This window comes from Balaenoptera borealis, assembly GCF_965194805.1.
Source record: "Balaenoptera borealis genome assembly, chromosome: 11".
Classification (NCBI taxonomy): domain Eukaryota; kingdom Metazoa; phylum Chordata; class Mammalia; order Artiodactyla; family Balaenopteridae; genus Balaenoptera; species Balaenoptera borealis.
Genome location: NC_138868.1, coordinates 23,161,541 through 23,181,011, shown reverse-complemented (window position 1 = coordinate 23,181,011; position 19,471 = coordinate 23,161,541). Strand labels below are relative to the sequence as shown.

Sequence of the window (19,471 nt, the reverse complement as noted above, 5' to 3'; positions counted from 1 at the left end):
CATTGAAGCCCCACCCAAAGTTCCTGAAGAAATCCCATGATGACAGGAAAGCAAGAGACAAAGCCATGCACCAAGCCAACCTGCGACATCTCTGCCGCATCTGCGGGAATCCTTTCAAAGCTGATGGGCACAATAGGAGATACCCAGTCCATGGGCCTGTGGATGGTAAAACCCAAGTCCTTTTACGAAAGAAGGAAAAGAGGGCCACGTCCTGGCCAGACCTCATTGCCAAGGTTTTCCGGATCGATGTGAAGGCCGATGTGGACTCGATTCATCCCACTGAGTTCTGCCATAACTGCTGGAGCTTCATGCACAGGAAGTTTAGCAGTGCCCCGTGTGAGGCTTACTCCCCAAGGAATGCAACCATGGAGTGGTCCTCCCACACAACATCCTGTGACATCTGCCACACTGCCCGTCAGGGACTCAAGAGGAAGGGTCATCAGCCAAGCGCGCAGCTCAGCAAAAAACTCAGAACTGTGATTGACCGAGCTCGAGAAGTCCGTCGGCGCAAGAGGAGAGCCCAGGCCAGGATCAACAACAAGGAACTGATGAAGAAGATCGCCAACTGCAGTAAGATACATCTCAGTACCCAGCTCCTGGCAGTGGACTTCCCGGCGCACTTTGTGAAATCTATCTCCTGCCAAATTTGTGAACACATTCTGGCGGACCCTGTAGAGACCAGCTGTAAGCATGTATTTTGCAGGATCTGCATTCTCAGATGCCTCAAAGTCATGGGAAGCTATTGTCCTTCTTGCCGGTACCCCTGCTTCCCTACTGACCTGGAGAGTCCAGTGAAGTCTTTTCTGAGCATCTTGAATACCCTGATGGTGAAATGTCCAGCCAAAGAGTGCAATGAGGAGGTCAGCTTGGAAAAATATAATCACCATGTCTCAAGCCACAAGGAATCGAAAGAGACTTTCGTGCATATTAATAAAGGGGGCCGGCCCCGCCAGCATCTCCTGTCCCTGACCCGGAGGGCTCAGAAGCACCGTCTGAGGGAGCTCAAGCTGCAAGTCAAGGCTTTCGCTGACAAAGAAGAAGGTGGAGATGTGAAGTCAGTGTGCCTGACCTTGTTCCTGCTGGCTCTGAGGGCAAGGAATGAGCACAGACAAGCCGATGAGCTGGAGGCCATCATGCAGGGACGGGGCTCCGGCCTGCAACCGGCTGTTTGCTTGGCCATCCGTGTCAACACCTTCCTCAGCTGCAGCCAGTACCACAAGATGTACAGGACTGTGAAGGCCATCACGGGGAGGCAGATTTTCCAGCCTTTGCATGCCCTTCGGACTGCTGAGAAGGCCCTTCTGCCGGGCTACCACCCCTTTGAGTGGCAGCCACCTCTGAAGAACGTGTCTTCCAGCACTGACGTGGGCATTATTGATGGGTTGTCCGGACTGTCCTCCTCTGTGGACGATTACCCGGTGGACACCATCGCCAAGCGCTTCCGCTATGATTCAGCTTTGGTGTCTGCTCTGATGGACATGGAAGAAGACATCCTCGCGGGCATGAGAGACCAAGACTTTGACGACTACCTGAATGGCCCCTTCACTGTAGTGGTGAAGGAGTCTTGTGATGGGATGGGAGACGTGGGCGAGAAGCACGGCAGTGGGCCAGCAGTTCCGGAAAAGGCAGTTCGGTTTTCCTTCACGATCATGAAAATCACCATTGCTCACGGGTCACAGAATGTGAAGGTGTTTGAGGAAGCCAAGCCTAACTCTGAACTGTGTTGCAAGCCCTTGTGCCTCATGCTGGCAGATGAGTCTGACCATGAGACCCTGACGGCCATCCTGAGCCCTCTCATTGCCGAGAGGGAGGCCATGAAGAGCAGCAAATTAATGCTTGAGATGGGAGGCATCCTCCGGACTTTCAAGTTCATCTTTAGGGGCACCGGGTATGATGAGAAACTTGTCCGGGAAGTGGAAGGCCTCGAGGCTTCGGGCTCAGTCTACATTTGTACCCTTTGTGATGCCACCCGCCTGGAAGCCTCTCAAAATCTTGTCTTCCACTCCATCACCAGAAGCCACGTTGATAATCTGGAGCGCTATGAGGTCTGGCGTTCCAACCCATACCACGAGACGGTGGAGGAACTGCGGGACCGGGTGAAGGGGGTCTCGGCCAAACCCTTCATTGAGACAGTCCCTTCCATAGATGCACTCCACTGCGACATCGGCAACGCAGCTGAGTTCTACAAGATTTTCCAGCTGGAGATAGGGGAGGTGTATAAGAACCCCAGTGCCTCCAAAGAGGAGAGGAAAAGATGGCAGGCTGCCTTGGACAAGCACCTCCGGAAGAAGATGAACCTGAAACCAATCATGAGGATGAATGGCAACTTTGCCAGGAAGCTCATTACCAAAGAGACGGTTGAAGCAGTTTGTGAATTAATTCCCTCCGAGGAGAGGCACGAAGCTCTGAGGGAACTAATGGACCTTTATTTGAAGATGAAACCCGTCTGGCGATCATCATGCCCTGCTAAGGAGTGTCCAGAATCCCTCTGCCAGTATAGTTTCAATTCACAGCGTTTTGCTGAGCTCCTCTCTACCAAGTTCAAGTATAGATACGAGGGCAAAATCACCAATTATTTTCACAAAACCCTGGCTCACGTCCCTGAAATTATTGAGAGGGATGGCTCCATTGGGGCCTGGGCAAGCGAGGGAAATGAGTCTGGCAACAAACTGTTCAGGCGCTTCCGGAAAATGAATGCCAGGCAGTCCAAGTACTACGAAATGGAAGATGTCTTGAAACATCACTGGTTGTATACCTCCAAATACCTGCAGAAGTTTATGAATGCTCATAATGCATTGAAAACTTCAGGGTTTACCATAAACTCACAGGGAAGCTTAGGGGACTCATTAAACCTAGAGGACTCTCCAGAACTTCAAGATTCAATGGAATTTTAAGCAGGGCAGCCACTTATGAGTTGGTTTTGCAAATAAATTTTCCTCTGGGTGGCATTGTGACCTTCTCCTGGTACCCTTCACTCCTGCGTATGGGGCTTCACCACCCAAGCGGTGGTAGGTTGGAGAGGCCACAGATGCTGAACCCATGTCAGGAATGGATAACTGGTGAGCTGATTGCTTGAGCCGTTTAGGGAGTTCAGAAAAGCAACAGGAGAAATCAGTTATTTGAAAGCTCAATAGCTGAGAACAGGAGTAACTGCAGGGGACCAGAGATGAACAAAGATATGTGTATGTGTGACCGAGTGACAGGAAAATCAAAGTCAAGGTTGTCAAAGGACAGCCAGTGAAGGCAGGAAAGGAATTTGACTTGTGGTTTCCATCTACCACCACCTCCCCAGTTATTCTAGTTTATATTGAGATGTGTTTTCTATATCATTTTTGTAGAATTATTTATTTTATAAATTTCACATATTTTGGCTTATTCTACAAGATTCAGGAAAGCTTTTCAGATTTCTCTAATAATAATATCTTACATTTGTATGGCACAATGACCTTGACAATGCTCCTGGTGCATTTTGTCATTTGGTACACTTATGCAGAAATACCCTACATCCAGAATATTTTTGGAAAATCAGTCCTTTTCTGGATTTAAATGATGTCTCTGTTGTAACTCTTGGAGTTTAGGAGATCATCTGGTACCATGGATTTTTCAATTATAAAGTTAGAATAAAACTGTTAGCTGCAGTTGGTTACTAAATCTTGTGATAATACATGTTTATTTAGCGATCAGTAGCCAGGTATGATTTTTATTTTTTACTTTTAATTAATTTAGAATCTCCAAATGCTTTTCCATACAATCTCATAGCCACAGAGGCTATTAAAATCTGGTTTTGTTTACTGTATGAAAACAGATTCAATGTCTTGCTGAAAATTTCTGCCAGGTTTTCTTCATTTGAAACCTGGGTCAATTTTACTAAATCCAGTTTTCATGGAGTTTTTCCCTTGGCAATGTGTTATTTTTTTCTATTATGATCAGTTTACTTTCAGTGTATTAAGATTTTTGTAGCAGGATATCTTTGTACTTTTCTCACCTGCTAAGTTTACATGGAGCTTGCTCGTGGTACAGTGGAAGAGTTAACATTTGTAGAGGGTTTTTTTTTTTTTTTTTGCCACTTTTAGAATATTTCCACATTCATTTTGCCTCATTTTTCCTTACTACAACTCTGTGGGGTAGGCATTGTTATGATTCTCATTTGGTGGAGAGTTAAATGATTTGCCCAAAGTTACAGGGATAGTACATACCTGATCTGGAATTTGAACTCAGTCCTTTTGTCTCCAAATTCCATGTCGTTCCTACCATGAAAATTAACCACTGTTTTTTGTTTTTTTCTTTTTTTTAATAAGGCAGTAATATAATTTGTTTAGAATCTACAACTAATCACTATAGTTTGTAATCTTGGGATTACATTTCTTGGGGGCAGGGATGGGTGGGTTTTAATTCCTTGGTGTGCTTTGGGCCTTTTGCTAGAAGAAAGAATTGCCAAAATTCCCAAGAGCCTCCCAAACCTCTGGTGGCTCCAGTTTTTGGAAACCGTTGTCTGTATCCTTAGAAATTTGGGAATTGCCAATTGCTGGCAGTTTAGAGCAGGCGTGGGATTTTATATGCTAGTGAGTCATGATGACATGTTAGTGTTAGTTTCTTTTCTTCCTTTGATTTTATTGGCCTTAATTGCCACTCTTCATACAGAGTATATCAAAGAGCTTTGTAATTTGGTTGTCAAACGTGCATCAGTGATATTATCCTAAATGGTATGCATTTGGTGCTTTTACAGGGATTGAACCTGGTATTTTTCCATTTAAAAAATACAGCATTTTTTCTTGCTTTTTATATATAGAATACATAAATTACAAAGGCATTTGTAATTTAGTTGTCAAAAAGATATACATATTTTAATTTTATTTTTTCTTGAAAATGTTTAAGTTTTGCATTTTGTAAACAAATGGGTTTTGAAGCCATGACTTTCCTTCATCCCATTTAATCCTTACAGCATGTCTCTGCACTAATAAACAGCTAAATTCATGTAATCATCTTACTCCCTGAAGCATGCTGGCACTGGTTTATAGATTTTTTTTTCCCACTTCTACTACATTGATTGGTGGCAATGTAAATACTTTCCAATATTAAATTCAACTTTTCTAGCATTTAGGAACTATTCTGAATGCATGTGAGTAACAGCATGATTTATAGCACAACCCTCCCAATAATCCCTTAATCAGATCACATTTTGATAAACCCCAGGAACATCTGGCTGCAGGAATTTCAATATGTAGAAATGCTGCCTATGGTTGTTTTTGCCCTCACTGGTGAGATTGTAATATACTAGACCCTTGTTTTATATTCAAGTTTTATTTTTGACAATGCCCACTGTAAATGCAGCCACACACTCTAGGGAAATTCACCACACTGAGTGGAGCTTTTTTTTTTTTTAAGTATAGACTGAGACTTGAGAAGTGCAATGCATTTTTTTCCCATGAAACCTGATTCTACAAGTTCTCCTGCCAACCCACTGAGGTGCACTGCAGGGACCAGTGATAATGGCTGATGAAAATTGATGAATGGTCAGTATGAGGCCAAAAAGTGCTTTGGGATTAATAAATATGTACCAAGAAGCAAGAGAAGGAGGAAAAGATGTCTTTTCCTTCCAGGTGAACTGAAATTTAGTTTTGCCTCAATTTGTTTTCACAAAATATAGGTGATAAAGATTTTTTTGGTTGAGCTTGTGGGTCTCACATTAGATCAAACAGAATTCAAATTACACACAGCTAGGAGGTAGAGTTTGTAAGCACCAGTGGTGGTTGGGAGAATGAATCATCATTTAGATGCAAGTGATTTTTGATTGCAGATATGTATGTGTCTTCAGTTATTGTATGAGAGGTGATACTATTCTTTCAATGTTAAGAGGTTTTTTAATAAGAGTAGGTATTTTGTCCCTATTTTATTTTTTTCATTTAACAATAGTAATCTACATAAATATACCTCATTGGTTTTTGGTGAGATTTTTCTTTTTGTGGAATTGCACTTCACTTTATTTTCATACAAATAATTGTAAAGTTTGTTTACTGGCTTCCAAGACTCTTCTTCTTCTTCTATTTTTTGTGTTTGCTTTAGGAAAACTTCAGGTACCAGGATGCAATGGTTTTATTTGATGATTTGATGCAAAGGACCTGTATTTTCATGTCAAATGATTTCAATTAAAATATGTGTTTCAATACTTATTTTTATATTTTAATATTTTCATTCCTTATTAATGTTATGGTTATTGTGAACAGCTTTATGTTTAAGTATTTGAAATAAAAGTTTAAAATTTGAAAATAGTGAGTATTGTGATTTGTATTCAAATAATAATATTGAGCGCAACATTTTAAAAAATGAAGTAACTTTTTTTTTTGAGGGAAATACAAAATAAATTTGGTGATCTTATAATAAAAAGCAACAGAATGGTGACAATGAGTATAATTTATACTACTATAGGAGAGACAGTTTGGTTCCAGGTACTTAAGGTAAATGTAGGATGTGAAAATGAGTCGTATTTAAACTCCTTTGAGAGTCTGATAAAAATATGACCCTGTTCCCCAGAAAATTCACACATTCATATACCAACATTTTGGTCAGAGTAGTTGACTTGTCCAGGGCCACACAGATAATGGTAGAAGTGAGCTAGAGCCCAGGTTCTTTTGACCAGTTCTTTTCCTAGTGATAACAACAAAAGCAGCAGTAACAACAACAGTAATGATAGCTACCACTGACCGAACAGTGTGGTGGACTCTTTGCATATGTTTTTCTCATTGGATCCTTTTGGAGTCAGTACCACTATTTTCTTCATGTTATACATGTGGTCCCTGAAGCTTATCTCAGCCAGAAAATGGCAGAACCACGTCTTGGCAATCTTCCCCCTAGTTCTGTCCATCTTACCTTCATACTAGTCTGTCATCTCCACATCATCCGTGAAATTTCAAGTAACTTAGTGCCACTTTCTGGAAACTTCCAAGCTCCCTCCTACTCAGAACACAGATTTAGCCCGGCTGCTTCCATGCAACCATACCAGTTTTTTTAATATCGAAATATGTTTGTACCTGTAGGTAGGTAGCCTGTTCCCCAAAGGCCCTGTTTCTGCAGCCCTCCCCCCCCCTCGTCCCCCAGGAACTCAGATCCAACAACTAACAAGTTAACTTTTGGCACAGCAGGGAGCCTTAAGGACCTGCTCCAGCACCCTCTTCTTTCACTGATTTTTTTAAAAAACTCCTACTATCCTTGCCTTGTACTATTTTTTCCCAGCTTTATTGAGGTATTATTGACAAATAAAATTGTGTATATTTAAAGTGATGATTTGATATAAATATACATTGTAAAATACTTTTCACAATCAAGTTAATTAGCTCAGCCAGTGCCTCACACAGTTACCTCTTGTGCGTGCGGTGAGAACACTTAGGATCTACGCTTTTAACAAATTTTAAGTGTACAAGGCAGTACAGTGTCATTAATAGAGTCACCAAGCTGCACATTAGATCCTCAGAACTTACTCATAACTGAAAGTTTGTACCCTTTGACCAAGTATTTGAACATTACCCCCTGCATTTGCGAATGAAGCATCTCCTCACACTTTAAGGTCCAGCTAATTTCTATATCATTCCCAATACCCCTTGTAACTACTTCAGCCTATTTTTAAAACAAATATTTATAGGATGTCTTCTACGAGCAGGCAACGTGTGCTTGGCACACGCCGGAGATATAGTGGTGAACACAGATGGTTTCTGCTCACAAAGAACTGTGTGGAGGTAGACATTGAATCAACTATAAGCCTAGCAAATGCATGACTCCACAGTCTAGTATGTGTTATGAAGGAAAAGTACTAGGTACAATCAAAGTACAGTAAGACAATGGAATATAAACTGGGGAATCAGAGAAGTGTCTAGGAAGAAGGAACCTTTAATGGAGGCTGGTAGGATGAGTGGGGTGAGGGCAGGTGAGAGGTGATAGACCTGGGCCAACTTAGCCTATGGGAAGACTGAGGTGGGAGAGTGATTGGAGATGTTTTAGGAACTGAAGGAAGGTCTGTGTGGTAGAAGCAGATAGAGAGGAAGAGGGTGCTGCATGAGTCTAGAGAATCAGGCAGATGCCTCATCATGTAGGACTCTGCGGTTTGGTAAAGACTTTGGATCCTACCCCAAGTGCAAATGGAAACCATTGAGGAGTTTGAGGCAGGTAACTGTTGCAATCCATGCCACGCCAGGAGAGGGACACAAGTGAAATGCTTTTGGAAGGTATTAAATGTGAAAGGATTTCCAAGATTGAGAAGGTTATGCATATAAATTTAAATGATGGAGTCGCTATTTCAAACATTTTTGACATCGGTTACACACTGCCTGCTAATTCATATGTCTCACTCCCTTAGTTAGGTGACTGTGTCCAACCCTAGGCTGGAGAAGATGCAGGGAGATTCTGCAGTATCCTCAACTTGACAGCCTCACCTGTTCATAAAGTTAGCATTTCTTCCCCTGACATTTTTCCTTCTTTCTCATGGAAATTTCCTTTCCTTCTTGGCTTTCAGAATGAGGTATTAGTTCTCTTAGGAATATATTAGATGGGCTTATCTTAGGGCTATATTAGATGTTTCCTGACAGAATTAGGTTTGGGAAATGGTAAATTCCAAGACAAAAAGCGATATTCTATACTGGAATGGAATTTGGTAGCATATAAATAATTTGGAATTCTTGGCACTGTGGATTAGAATGACTGCCTGTTCTATCTAAATATACCATGATATCCATTCTAATCTTGTGTGAACTCTTTTCACTAGAAAAGAGAATAATTTTAACCCAAGACCTCACCTCATCTCTTTCTGTGAATTTCACCATACTTTTTGTTCCCAAGTTCTATGAGATGGGATAGTTTGATTGATCAAGATATTTAGAACACAGATTTATTTCCATATCTCATCCTTCATTTATTAAAGACTGGAAAGATAGAAAGACAACTGCAGAAGTGAGTACATTTCAGTTCATATTCAGTGAGCTTAATTCAAGAAACATTTTCAGAGCAACTATAATGTAACAGAAACCATGCTTGGTACTAAGGATATAAAGTTGCTTTCCAGGAGCCCACTGCCAAATAGAGAAGGCAGGCATATAAATGTCATGTAAGTGGATAAATGCTATGAAGACAAACAGTGGGGAAAGAGGGATGGCTTGGCCACAAACGTGAGTGCTTTGCTCTGCTTGGGCTGAAGTCTTCACCGAGAACCTCAAGATTGAATCAAATCTTGAAGGATGGTAATCATTCACCAGGGGAAAGGGTTTGCCAGATGGAAGAAGTTCAGCTTTCATGGGGAATCATGTACAAAATGGGTAAGGGGAGAGGAGGGATGAGCCTAGAGAATCATCCCATATAATACTGAGGCATTTGGATCTTTTTTCCTCATGGGAGATGGGGAATCACAGGAAAGTTTTCACTTATGTGATGTCATTTTGGGATGATTTCTGTGGTCTCAGAACAGTCAGATGATTGGAGGGGCCATGGTGGAGGCAGGGAGAACAAGTCAGGAGGTTGTTTAAACAGTCTAAGCACAAGATAATACAGACAGGGGCAATGAGTCTGCAGAGCATGGAGCTTTGTTTCCACTTTAACAGGACTCTGTTAGTACCCTTCATTATTACTTCAAGGTACTGTGACTTTCATCTGGTTGTTTAAATATATGCTATAGGAGGTATTGGCTTCAAGCTTACCACATCCATTTCCCTTTTCTGGGCACACAGTTAAACTATATTTCCCATTTCCCAGCCCCTTTGCATCTAGGTGGGGACATACAACTAGTTTTTGTTTTTTTGTTTCTTTAATCAGTGGAATGTCAGAGGAAATAATCTATCACTTGCAGTCTGAAACATTTGCACAAGGGTGTGCCTTCTCCATGTTCTTTCTTTTCCTTGTATCTGAAGTCTTCAGGATCCAAGATAAAGATGAAGATGGTAGAGTTGCCAAACAGAAAAAGCCTGATTCCCTGGGACACATCTTGGAGGAATGCCACTCAGATGGATAGCTTAATAAGGGAAACCTGCATTGCAATCTGCTTGAGTGAGAAATAAACTTTGTGACAATTTACTGGTATTTGGGATTTTTTTGTTACCACAGCCAGTGTCAATTATCCTGACTAATACTTATTTTCTTATTCTCATCTATGGGGTCACTCAGAGGTTTGTTGGTTCCATTTATTCTTACATCTCTTACTTATTCAGTTAGTATAATTTATTCACTCTATTTTACTCTAAATATCTATATCAGTGTTAAGCTAGGCAATGAATAAGTCACTTTGACTGCCCATACTGGAATACAGATGCAACTCACTGAAGAATTTAATTCAATTCATTTCAATGACAATTTAAATGCCTACAATATGCCAGGCATTATGCTAAGTACTAGGTATATAGAAATTACAAAGTATCCTATACCTTGGGTTGAGCTGTGGAGTTGGGAGAACAATAGAAACCCCAGATAAGCTTGGGGAAGTCAGGAGCAGAGCGAAGGTGCACCTCACTTTCCTGACAGAGTGGAAGAAGCAAGTGACTTTCAGAGGCAAATGGTGATGAAGTGGTTTAGCCAGAGAAACTTGGGAAGAGGTTCTGTGACCCAGTAAAGGTGCAGGAGCAGGAAGATGTGCCCAGGAGTGGTACAGAAAATAGACAAGTCCTAGATGGTCTCACAGAGAGAACTGTGGCCACTCTGGGAAAGGAAGGGGCAGAAAAATCTCCTCATAATGTGATCCCAGAAGGGACCTGAAAGTGGGAGAGAGAGAGAGAGAGAGAGAGGGAGAGAGGGAGAGAAGGAGAGAGGGAGGGAGAGAACGAGCCAGAGAGAGAGAGAGAGCATTCTAGACCTTATAATACCTTGTGGTTAAGGCTGAGGTGCAACCCAGGAGTCATCTTCCAAGCTAACCTCAGGCCAGGTGGGAGTGTGGATGTTGAGAAGCAGCTAGTGAGGCGGGTCAATGACCCTAAGTACCAGATACTTCACCCTCACTCGTTCCTACTCCTGACACCTCAGCATTATATTTCTTCTGGAACTTGGAGAAAAAGTTGGGTGAACACAGAGAACTCTAAATTTATTAAAACTAAATTTCCAACGCACAGGAAAAGGGATGCATAATGTAATGTGAGTTGATGTATAGAAAAATACAGTTTTATTTCTTGTAACTCTGAGTCTATCAGCAGAGATTTGTAAGCATTACAGCTATTAAGGAGGTGATGGGGTTCGGAGGAGGCTACCTGGAGGAGGAGCAGGTGTCTGAACTGGGATGTAAAGAGTGGATAGGAGTGGGCCAGATGGACTAGGGTATTGGCAGGTGCTATAAAGTGCAGGAGGGCAAGTGTGCTCTGCAGAAGGAATGGGTTGCCCCAAGGCCCTGAGTACCCGTGAAACAACTAGGGCTGCTCACCAGAAATGTTATCAGTTCAGCATTTTTGGAGACTGAGCACAAAGGGTGAAGAGAGTAGTAAAACAGAGAGGTAAGCAGTAGGGGACAGGTCAACATGATAGGAATGAAATTGTATGTGGTTTTATTGTACTGATGAAAAACTGGGGGCCCCTGCCCTGCTCACCCCTCCATGCTTATGCCACTCCATGCTCCCCTTGTTTACTATGTGTTCCCCAGACTGGTGTTCTTTCAGTTCCTCTAACGTGACAAGCTTCATCTCACCCTTTAGACTAACTACTCCTTTTCCACTATGCTTTCCCTCCTCCTAACACATTGAACTCATTTGTACTTGTAGATGAGTAGAGTCCCTTAAAATAGTCACTCTGGAAAGCCATATACTTATTTATTGATATTATTCTTGTGTAAAGCGTTTTGGGACTTACCTTTAGGACCTATTTGTGAGGTATATCAGAAAACCCATTTTGTTATCTCAGACTTCATTTTTGGGCCTAAAGTGCCAATAATACTGAGAGTTACACCCTACTAGACTTTGGACATTTGTCTGTTTCCAGAAACCAAATCCATCTCTAACTATTGAGTATCTTCAAAGGAATGAAACATAGGCTCTGACGGTGATTGAAAAGTGAGTCCTAGAAATGTTTTCGGCAAAAGCATTATATCATTGGGATAAGTGAATACTCTTCTAATGTGGTTCATTTGAAAGTTTGCATGTGCTTAGTAGAAAAGAAACCTTATTATCTTAAAATCACATCTGGTGGACTCATTGGTGAGATGACTTAAAAGACCTATTTTTACAAAAATTTATGGTAAGTAAAACCAAAGTACTTGCTCTTGACACACACACACACACACACAAAAACAGCTATGCTAATGAGATCTGAGCTTGACTGTAGAACCCAGTGAGTTTATAATTGAATCACTCAGATTACCATATGTTGATCTCACTGATTACAAAACAAATATGGGTAATTATTTTTTAGCCACTTGGTCACTGAAGACAAGTCAAGATAAGAGAACGTGTATAGTACTTGAGGGAATAACCCTTTTGAACCCTGTGGAGGATATCTCAGTTCCAACTTGTGCTACTTTCTACTAACAGATAAAAAATAAAACAGAGAGCTCCTGAGAAAATTAAACAGTATCATTTTGCCTGCAACTACAAATGTTAATAATTGAAATAAATCAATATAGACAGAAGACATTTTCATATTTTATTAGTTTTATATAGGTGATGGAAACAACAAAAATCAAAACAATGGTACAGCAAATTATTCAAAAGGTATATACATCAAGCAACATTACTGAAACAAAGTGAAAATGATTTAATTTTTTCAAATTAATTTCAGTATCTCAAACATGGAACTATTAGCAGAAGAACTTCTGTTCCAGGATTTCATCTCCTGTATGGTTCATATTTCCCCTAAATTTGGCAATAAGAACTTATACACTGTGGACTCTTAGTGAAAACTGATGAATAAGAGGCTATGGTTTAAGCTCTTAGGCTAAAGTGAAATGCTTTTCCAGAAAAATATTCCAGGAGGGAAGACATTTGTATCTAAGGTCATCTAATTATCAATTGATATTGTGAAGCCTCAAAATTAACAGTCCTTTTAATTTCAATTCTAGCAAGTATCTAATTGAACCTTAGCAAGCTCACTGATTTTATAACTTTCGTTGGCAGCAAACTCCACATATTAACTAGACTCATAAACACACGTACATTTCTTTTTTTCTCTTTTAAAATCATCTACCTGTTAACTTTATCAAATTCTCTAAACTTTTATTATTTGGGTAAGTAATCAATATTACTTGGGGAAATAACCTCTCCATGAGATTTATTTGGTGGTTCTTTCTTAGTGCCCTGTTTCAGAGAGCTAAGAAGCAGTGGACTGCAGTTTTCATTCAATCTCTCAAAGAATTGGTTCAAGTGCCTAGCTTTGGTTCATCATCTGTGGACCATATGATGGGGAGGGGGAGATCCTTTGAAGAAAGTGCATGTGGATAGTTTGATAAAATGTAACAAACGATGTAGATTCTTTTTCTCTTCCTTCATGTCAATGGAGATTATTTATTTCTTCCTATCTATCTATCTATCTATCTACCTAGCTACCTAGCTCCTCATAGCGTTTTCTGTACATGGGCATAGTCAAGTGGCCATCTTAGAGGTGTACAAAGAACATTTGTGTGGGATACAGGTGATTCAGTTTTAGTTTTTGGTCAACTACCAAACTGCTATAGTTCACAAAATAATTCATTTAATTTCTTTGAGTGTTAGTTTCTTTACTGGTTAAATTTGTTTTAACTGCTCTATGGATTATTTGTTATCAAAAGTCCTATAAGGGATATAAGCATACCTCGATTATTATTACTGCTTCTGTGTTTAAGATTCCTTGAATAAAAAATTCAGATAAATTCTCATTAAGATAACTGAGTAAAATATTTTCAAAATATAGGTTATAGGTCCTGTATAGGTCTAAATACAATGACTGTAGTTAGAATTGTATTATAAGCACTTTTCCCTGGCACTTCATTTGTATAACTAAAAGAAAACATTAGACATTTTCAGTAAACCAAAATAGGGACATAAATTTTATCATTGTTATGATTCTTTAAAATAGGTTTAAAAATTTGACGCACTTGAATCTGAAAGGCTCTTGTTGAACTAATCAAACAACCTTCTAAGAAAGGATTTCTTGGCAGGAGTAATAATTTTCCCAGAACCCTTTTTGTGGAGGGATTTCAGTGGAGGCTTTTTTAAGGGTAGAACTCTTTTGGGGGTTTGCAGTGCTCTTGCTATCTCCACATGCTCATTGCAGTAATATTTGTTGCTTCCTTCTGACAGATGGATGAGTGTGCTTTCTGCCAGATCCATACACTGGGCATGGACCCAATGCCCATCTCCATGAGAGCAGTAAATCATGGCAGGTTTGTTGAGCTCAGTTGAATAAAATGGTACCCAAGTGTTGATATCCACATCACAAGTAGGGCAGCATGTAATCCAATAGCCCGTTTCAGACTCATCTTCTTCATCATCTTCATTATAGGTGTCAAATTCATCATCACCATCAAAACTATTTGCTTCTGCACTGAAACAAAATTCTTCTGAGTCTTCAAAGGGAGTGGAGTCCCCTGGGTCTTCTGTTGATGTCTGACTATTTGTGAATGTTTTCTGATCTTCATTCACATCGTCTTCAGCACATTTCAACATATAGAAATAGAATGCTTCTGAAACAACCTGTTTATTGTCTCCTGGTATGCCGAGGAAAATAGTTCCATTTCCCATGTCGCTTCCAAACCATATCTTGCTGTGCTTAATATCTGGGGTCCAATCTGGGGTTTCCATCTCACGAATTTCCATCTTGTTGTCCTCGAAAGAGATGATGTTGCAGACCATTCTTTTTTGATTTTCAAGTTGATAGCCACCAATGATAACAAATTCATCATTGCTTATTTGAGTCAGGATTGCACTGGAGACAGAGATTCCTCCTGGCATGACTGTGCAATTCACAGCTGGGCTACCCAGAGGGAGATCAACCCTTATTCTGTATAGATTGGCAGGGCGGATGTTATTGGCAAGTGAATGGCCTCCTAAAATATAAACGGTATCATTTCTGGCAATGGAGACGTGAAAAGATAGCCCATCCTGAAGTTCTGGAAGAATGTATGACGTAGAGCACCCAAATTCAAAATCCACCAAGAAAACATGGGGCAGGCAGTCAGCTACACTGTTCCATTTTTCTGTGGTTCTTTGGGCAGAAGGTATGTATGACCGTCCTCCAAAGAGAACACCCACACTTTTTCCACGACTATACACTACATCAATGGAATGACCATACCTGCCTTCAGGAACATCTCCTACCAAGTCTTTCTCTGTGCAGCGAAAAGTAACTTTTTTGTTGTTCTTGCAAACAACAGACATGATATAAATCTTATCTGAAAGCTCGTTGTTTGGTGTTTTCCCTCCATGGATGATGTACTGATGATTTTCAGACTCTAAGTTGCCTTTGAATGTGCAAGTGGCTGGATAACGAAGAGGAGGAAGGTAGCAGGAATCCTTAGAGAAAACTGCAGGCTTCAGTTTGAGATGGTTATGCTTTACATCAAAATGGAAAACTCCAGTGGGGCAGGACCTTTTGGGCCAGCCTTTTTGGCCAAAGAAGAAAACTTGCCCATCAAAATTCATTAATGAGAAGCCTGGTTGAATTAAGGCTATGTTATTACCGACTGTTACCATTTGTAGTGACATATTTTCTGATCGTGGATAGATCTTTTACCTGAAAGAATTACAAAATTTTTTTTGTCTTACTACATCCCTTCATATAAAATCACTGTGTTTAGATCCCCTCACACGTAAGAAGCATGTTTAAAAAAGAGCTGTCCCACAAGCTCGTAGTGGCCTGAATTCGCAAAATAGCAAAAATTCAGGCAGCTAGGTAAGCAAAGAGAAACAGAACCTTCCAGCTTAATACCATTCAAGAAGCTGGGACCTATTTTAGACATGGACTAGCGTCCCTTAGACTTCTGGGAATTGTAGTCCTTTTCCCTTAAAGATTCACCGCTTGTCAGCAGAAAGAACTACATTTCCCAGGAATCCGTTCTCAATGGGATGTGTGGCTACGATAGTTTGTCTCTGTGGCTCCGCGAGCGGAGTCTGTCTGAATAAAGACGCCAATAATGCGAAGTGACTAGATGGGAGCCAAGACGTAAAACTAGGGAAGAAGAGGTGAGAATGGCTGACTCAGACCCAATATCCGGGTTACGGGAAAGCTGCGGCACCGGGAGCTGCGTCTGGCTACCCCCGCCCGGGTGTTGTTGGAGCCTCTCCTGGGGACTCTTATTAACAAGTGACCCAGTAGGAAGCAGGGCTGCTTGTGGCCAGAGCGGGGTTGCCTGGAAACCGCAGCCCGAAGAGACTCCCGGCCCAGGTTTCCTCACGGACTTCTTTGGAGCTTTGGAGCTCGACTCAAAATTGCACCCCCGGGTCTCCTTAGGTTAATGGGGCGGGGGTTTGACGGGGGCACAGAGAATAAAAAGCTATGACTATTTTGCGGAACCGAAAGGTTAGTCTCTGAATACCTGGAGTGCAGGGGAGAATTTACCTGATAATGGTTTTTTACCACTCCTGTATTTAGTCATGGAAATACAGTAATGAGACTTTAGCGGATACCACGCCAAAGGCCATTTGTTTTCTCAGCTGCTCTTGCTCCGGTTTTTAGAGTTCTTTTAGGGATGCAGAGAAGTTTCCTAAACACCTCTCCTTCTCCCTTCCTCCCCCCGCCCCCACTCCTCCCTCTTTTTGGATAAGAAAATAGAGTTAGTGGCTGTTATTTCAGATCTCTCTTTCCAGCCCCAGAACCTTGGAAGTAATTAGTAATTCTGTTGTAAGCAGGCATTAAGCAAAGAGGTACCAGAATTATTCAGAATGTAATATTTGTATGATTTTTTAAAACAGGTATTTACTAGATGGAGTAAGCTTGATAAATTTTAATTTTTAGAAAAATTATTACTTACCTTGGAGAGATGTCAGGAGCCTTAATGGGAAATGCACGCCCTGTTTGCAGAGTGAGGTCCTAGGCACTAAAGATTAAAGGAAACAAAATAGCACAGATTCCTTGACTTTTAAGAATCAATTGTTAATATGCTTCAAAAACAGTATAAAACAGTGTCTAAGAGTATGGACTCTGAAGGCTGACTGGATTCAAATCCTGGCGCTGTCACTTACTGTGTGACCTTGGGAAAGTAATTTAACCGGTTTGTGTCTCGGTTTCCTCATTTGTAAAATGAAATAATAATTTTACCGACCTTACAGGTTGATGTAAGTTGTGACTAGTAAGTTAATACATGCAAAGCACTTAGGACAGGGCTTTGTACACTGTAGGTCATAGCTGTGACGATTATGCTTGAACTTATAAAAAGTAAGGTTGTTAATGCACAGTTACCTGCCAGTCGTGGCAGATGATGTTTATGATGTTGGAGATGATTAGAAGGGCTTTAGGATCTGGGAATCTGGTTAGTGGGTGTAGACTGATAATTTTTTAGATTAGTGAGAATTGGATAAACATATACAACAGAGGAGTTGCTGGTGGGTTCAGTTTAAATAACAGGAAATATTTCATTCTTCTTGTTACCCTTTCTCTAACCCTTCATTAAATATGCAGACTCTGAAGTTGGAATGTCTGAGTCCAAATTTGGGCTCTAAAAGTTATTTGCTGTGTAACTATCTTGGGCAAGTTTTTTGTCTCTTTTTTTATCTGCAAAATGGGGATAATATTAGTACCTATTCATTGAGTTATTTTTGAGAATAAATGGAATGACACATGTAAATCACATAGCACATATGTGATCATATGTGCTGGCACATAGTAAGTATTGAATAAATGTTAATTGATGCTGTAATTTATTTTTATTCCCCCTGCAAAGGTTGTTTGGACCGTGTGGAGTTTATGGTCAGTCTAATGAGATCTTGGTGGGGCTTTTTGCCTTGAAGATCAGGTGTAATTAATTGCTAATTATTCTCCTACTTATGTTTAGCTTACTTGGGAGACTCCTCAAGGTGTGATATTTTAATAATCATCTTGTGGGTTATTAAACCAAGTGAGGAACTGGTGAATGAGAAGGATTATTACTAAGGTTATGAAAGCAAGCCTTTTTCTTCCTCAGACCATGGTGGTTTGTAGGTTCAGCAACTTGCCTTGCTTATGAAATAACCTGGGCAAGTGTTTTATTTACTCGTGGCCTATCCAGGTATACATGAGAGAAGGCATCTGTGCAACTAAGAAAATGCTCTCCATAGGAACTGAAAGGAAATACTGTTGGCGCTCAATTTAGTAAAGGAAAACCATATGTGATTACACTCAGCATGATGTGTGATGATTTTTAGAGAGTTGCTCACTTTTGGGCTGAGGGAGCACCAAAGCCTGCTTGTTGTAAACACCTGTGAAGACCATTATTGGGATAGAAAGCAAGCTCTGCAGAGGTAATGGGTACCAGACCCCAAGGGGTGACCATACAACAAGAACACTTTCTTTTAAATGGAAAATTAAAAAAAAAAAGTTTTCATTGTAGCCTATTGGCTTCATTTTAAAGTTCATAGGGATTTTGGCTTCTCATAAGTGAAAACACGGTTATTGTAGATTAAACAGAAATATTTTCTTGGGCAACACATAAGGAATACTACCCCTTTTTGTAGCTTATTTTGGGTCCCCAAAGATTTCTGACCTGTTCTCCCTTTGGTGCCCTGCTATTTGGCTCACCTCATAATTTCAGGGCCCTAAAAATAGTGGTAAAGTTGATTACTGTTAAGATGAATTACCTCTTCATGTAACACAGTTCAAGAATCTGTGTATTTAATTTTTAGGTTATTCATTTTAAACTATGGCCAGATGACTTATGTATTTAAAGAATGAGCAAGAACATTGAAAGTGTTTTCACATTATTTTGCCATACTTGTTTAGTTTTTGCAATTTTGCTTTGCTAACTTAAATATGTCTTCACAGGAATAGACTATAGTATATTTTCCACAGTTTTACTATGACTCTATTCATCACATCTTGGTTTTTAAATGAGTTTTTAAAAGGTGACACTAGAACTAAAATAATCTACTGAAGTGGTTTTCTTTAAATAGGCCAGATAAACACAGGCAGATTTTGAAAAAAAAGACACCGTTCTTTGACTGAAAGAAGTTTCAAAGTCAACACATTAAAGATTCTTTTTAAAGGTCAGAAGTATAGGACCAATAAATTTATACAAGTCTCCCAACCCCATGCTAACATTCCTCAGCAGGGAGATTTTCATTTATTCACTGTGAAGCTAGGGCATAGTTGAGAATCAAAAGAGGGCTGATGGTGTAAGGTCTGGGTTTGTAGTTTCCTGTGTCTGAACTGACACTTTTTTCCTTCCAAAGAAAGCTACTGTACTCGGAAGCATTAAATCTTGCTGATCAGTGTTGCCCGTTTTCCTGATTGCTCCAAAATAGCAGGTAACCTCATGTAACTGCAGTCGTTTAGTGTACGAATTAACACTATCTTGCACGGTTAATCAGGTTTGAGGCATACATTGTTTGATTTTTTTGCTGGCAGTAAAACCAGGATT

At 40.4% G+C, this 19,471-nt stretch overlaps 2 protein-coding genes and 1 long non-coding RNA gene across 5 annotated transcripts in view; 1 reads left to right on the top strand and 2 right to left on the bottom strand.

Annotated features, from left to right (window-relative positions):
- LOC309606585 overlaps positions 1-19,471 on the bottom strand; it is a 257,753-nt gene that overhangs the window by 162,014 nt on the left and 76,268 nt on the right. The gene's annotated exons all lie outside the window — the stretch shown is intronic.
- Positions 8,557-15,842, bottom strand: RAG2 (recombination activating 2). The gene has a single exon (XM_082343786.1). The coding sequence runs from the start codon at positions 15,624-15,626 to the stop codon at positions 14,043-14,045; it is 1,584 nt and encodes a 527-aa protein (XP_082199912.1). The 5' UTR covers positions 15,627-15,842; the 3' UTR covers positions 8,557-14,042.
- IFTAP (intraflagellar transport associated protein) overlaps positions 15,972-19,471 on the top strand; it is a 59,255-nt gene continuing 55,755 nt past the window's right edge. For 2 of the 3 annotated variants that reach the window (XM_082343862.1, XM_082343861.1), the window contains exon 1: positions 15,972-16,103. The gene's annotated coding sequence lies outside the window, so the exon portion shown is untranslated. The remainder of the gene's footprint in view (positions 16,104-19,471) is intronic. The other variant, XM_082343863.1, reaches the window with a different exon arrangement.

Excerpts from the sequence above, each read along its gene's own strand:
- RAG2 (XM_082343786.1), bottom strand. The coding sequence starts at position 15,626 with ATGTCACTACAAATGGTAACAGTCGGTAATAACATAGCCTTAATTCAA.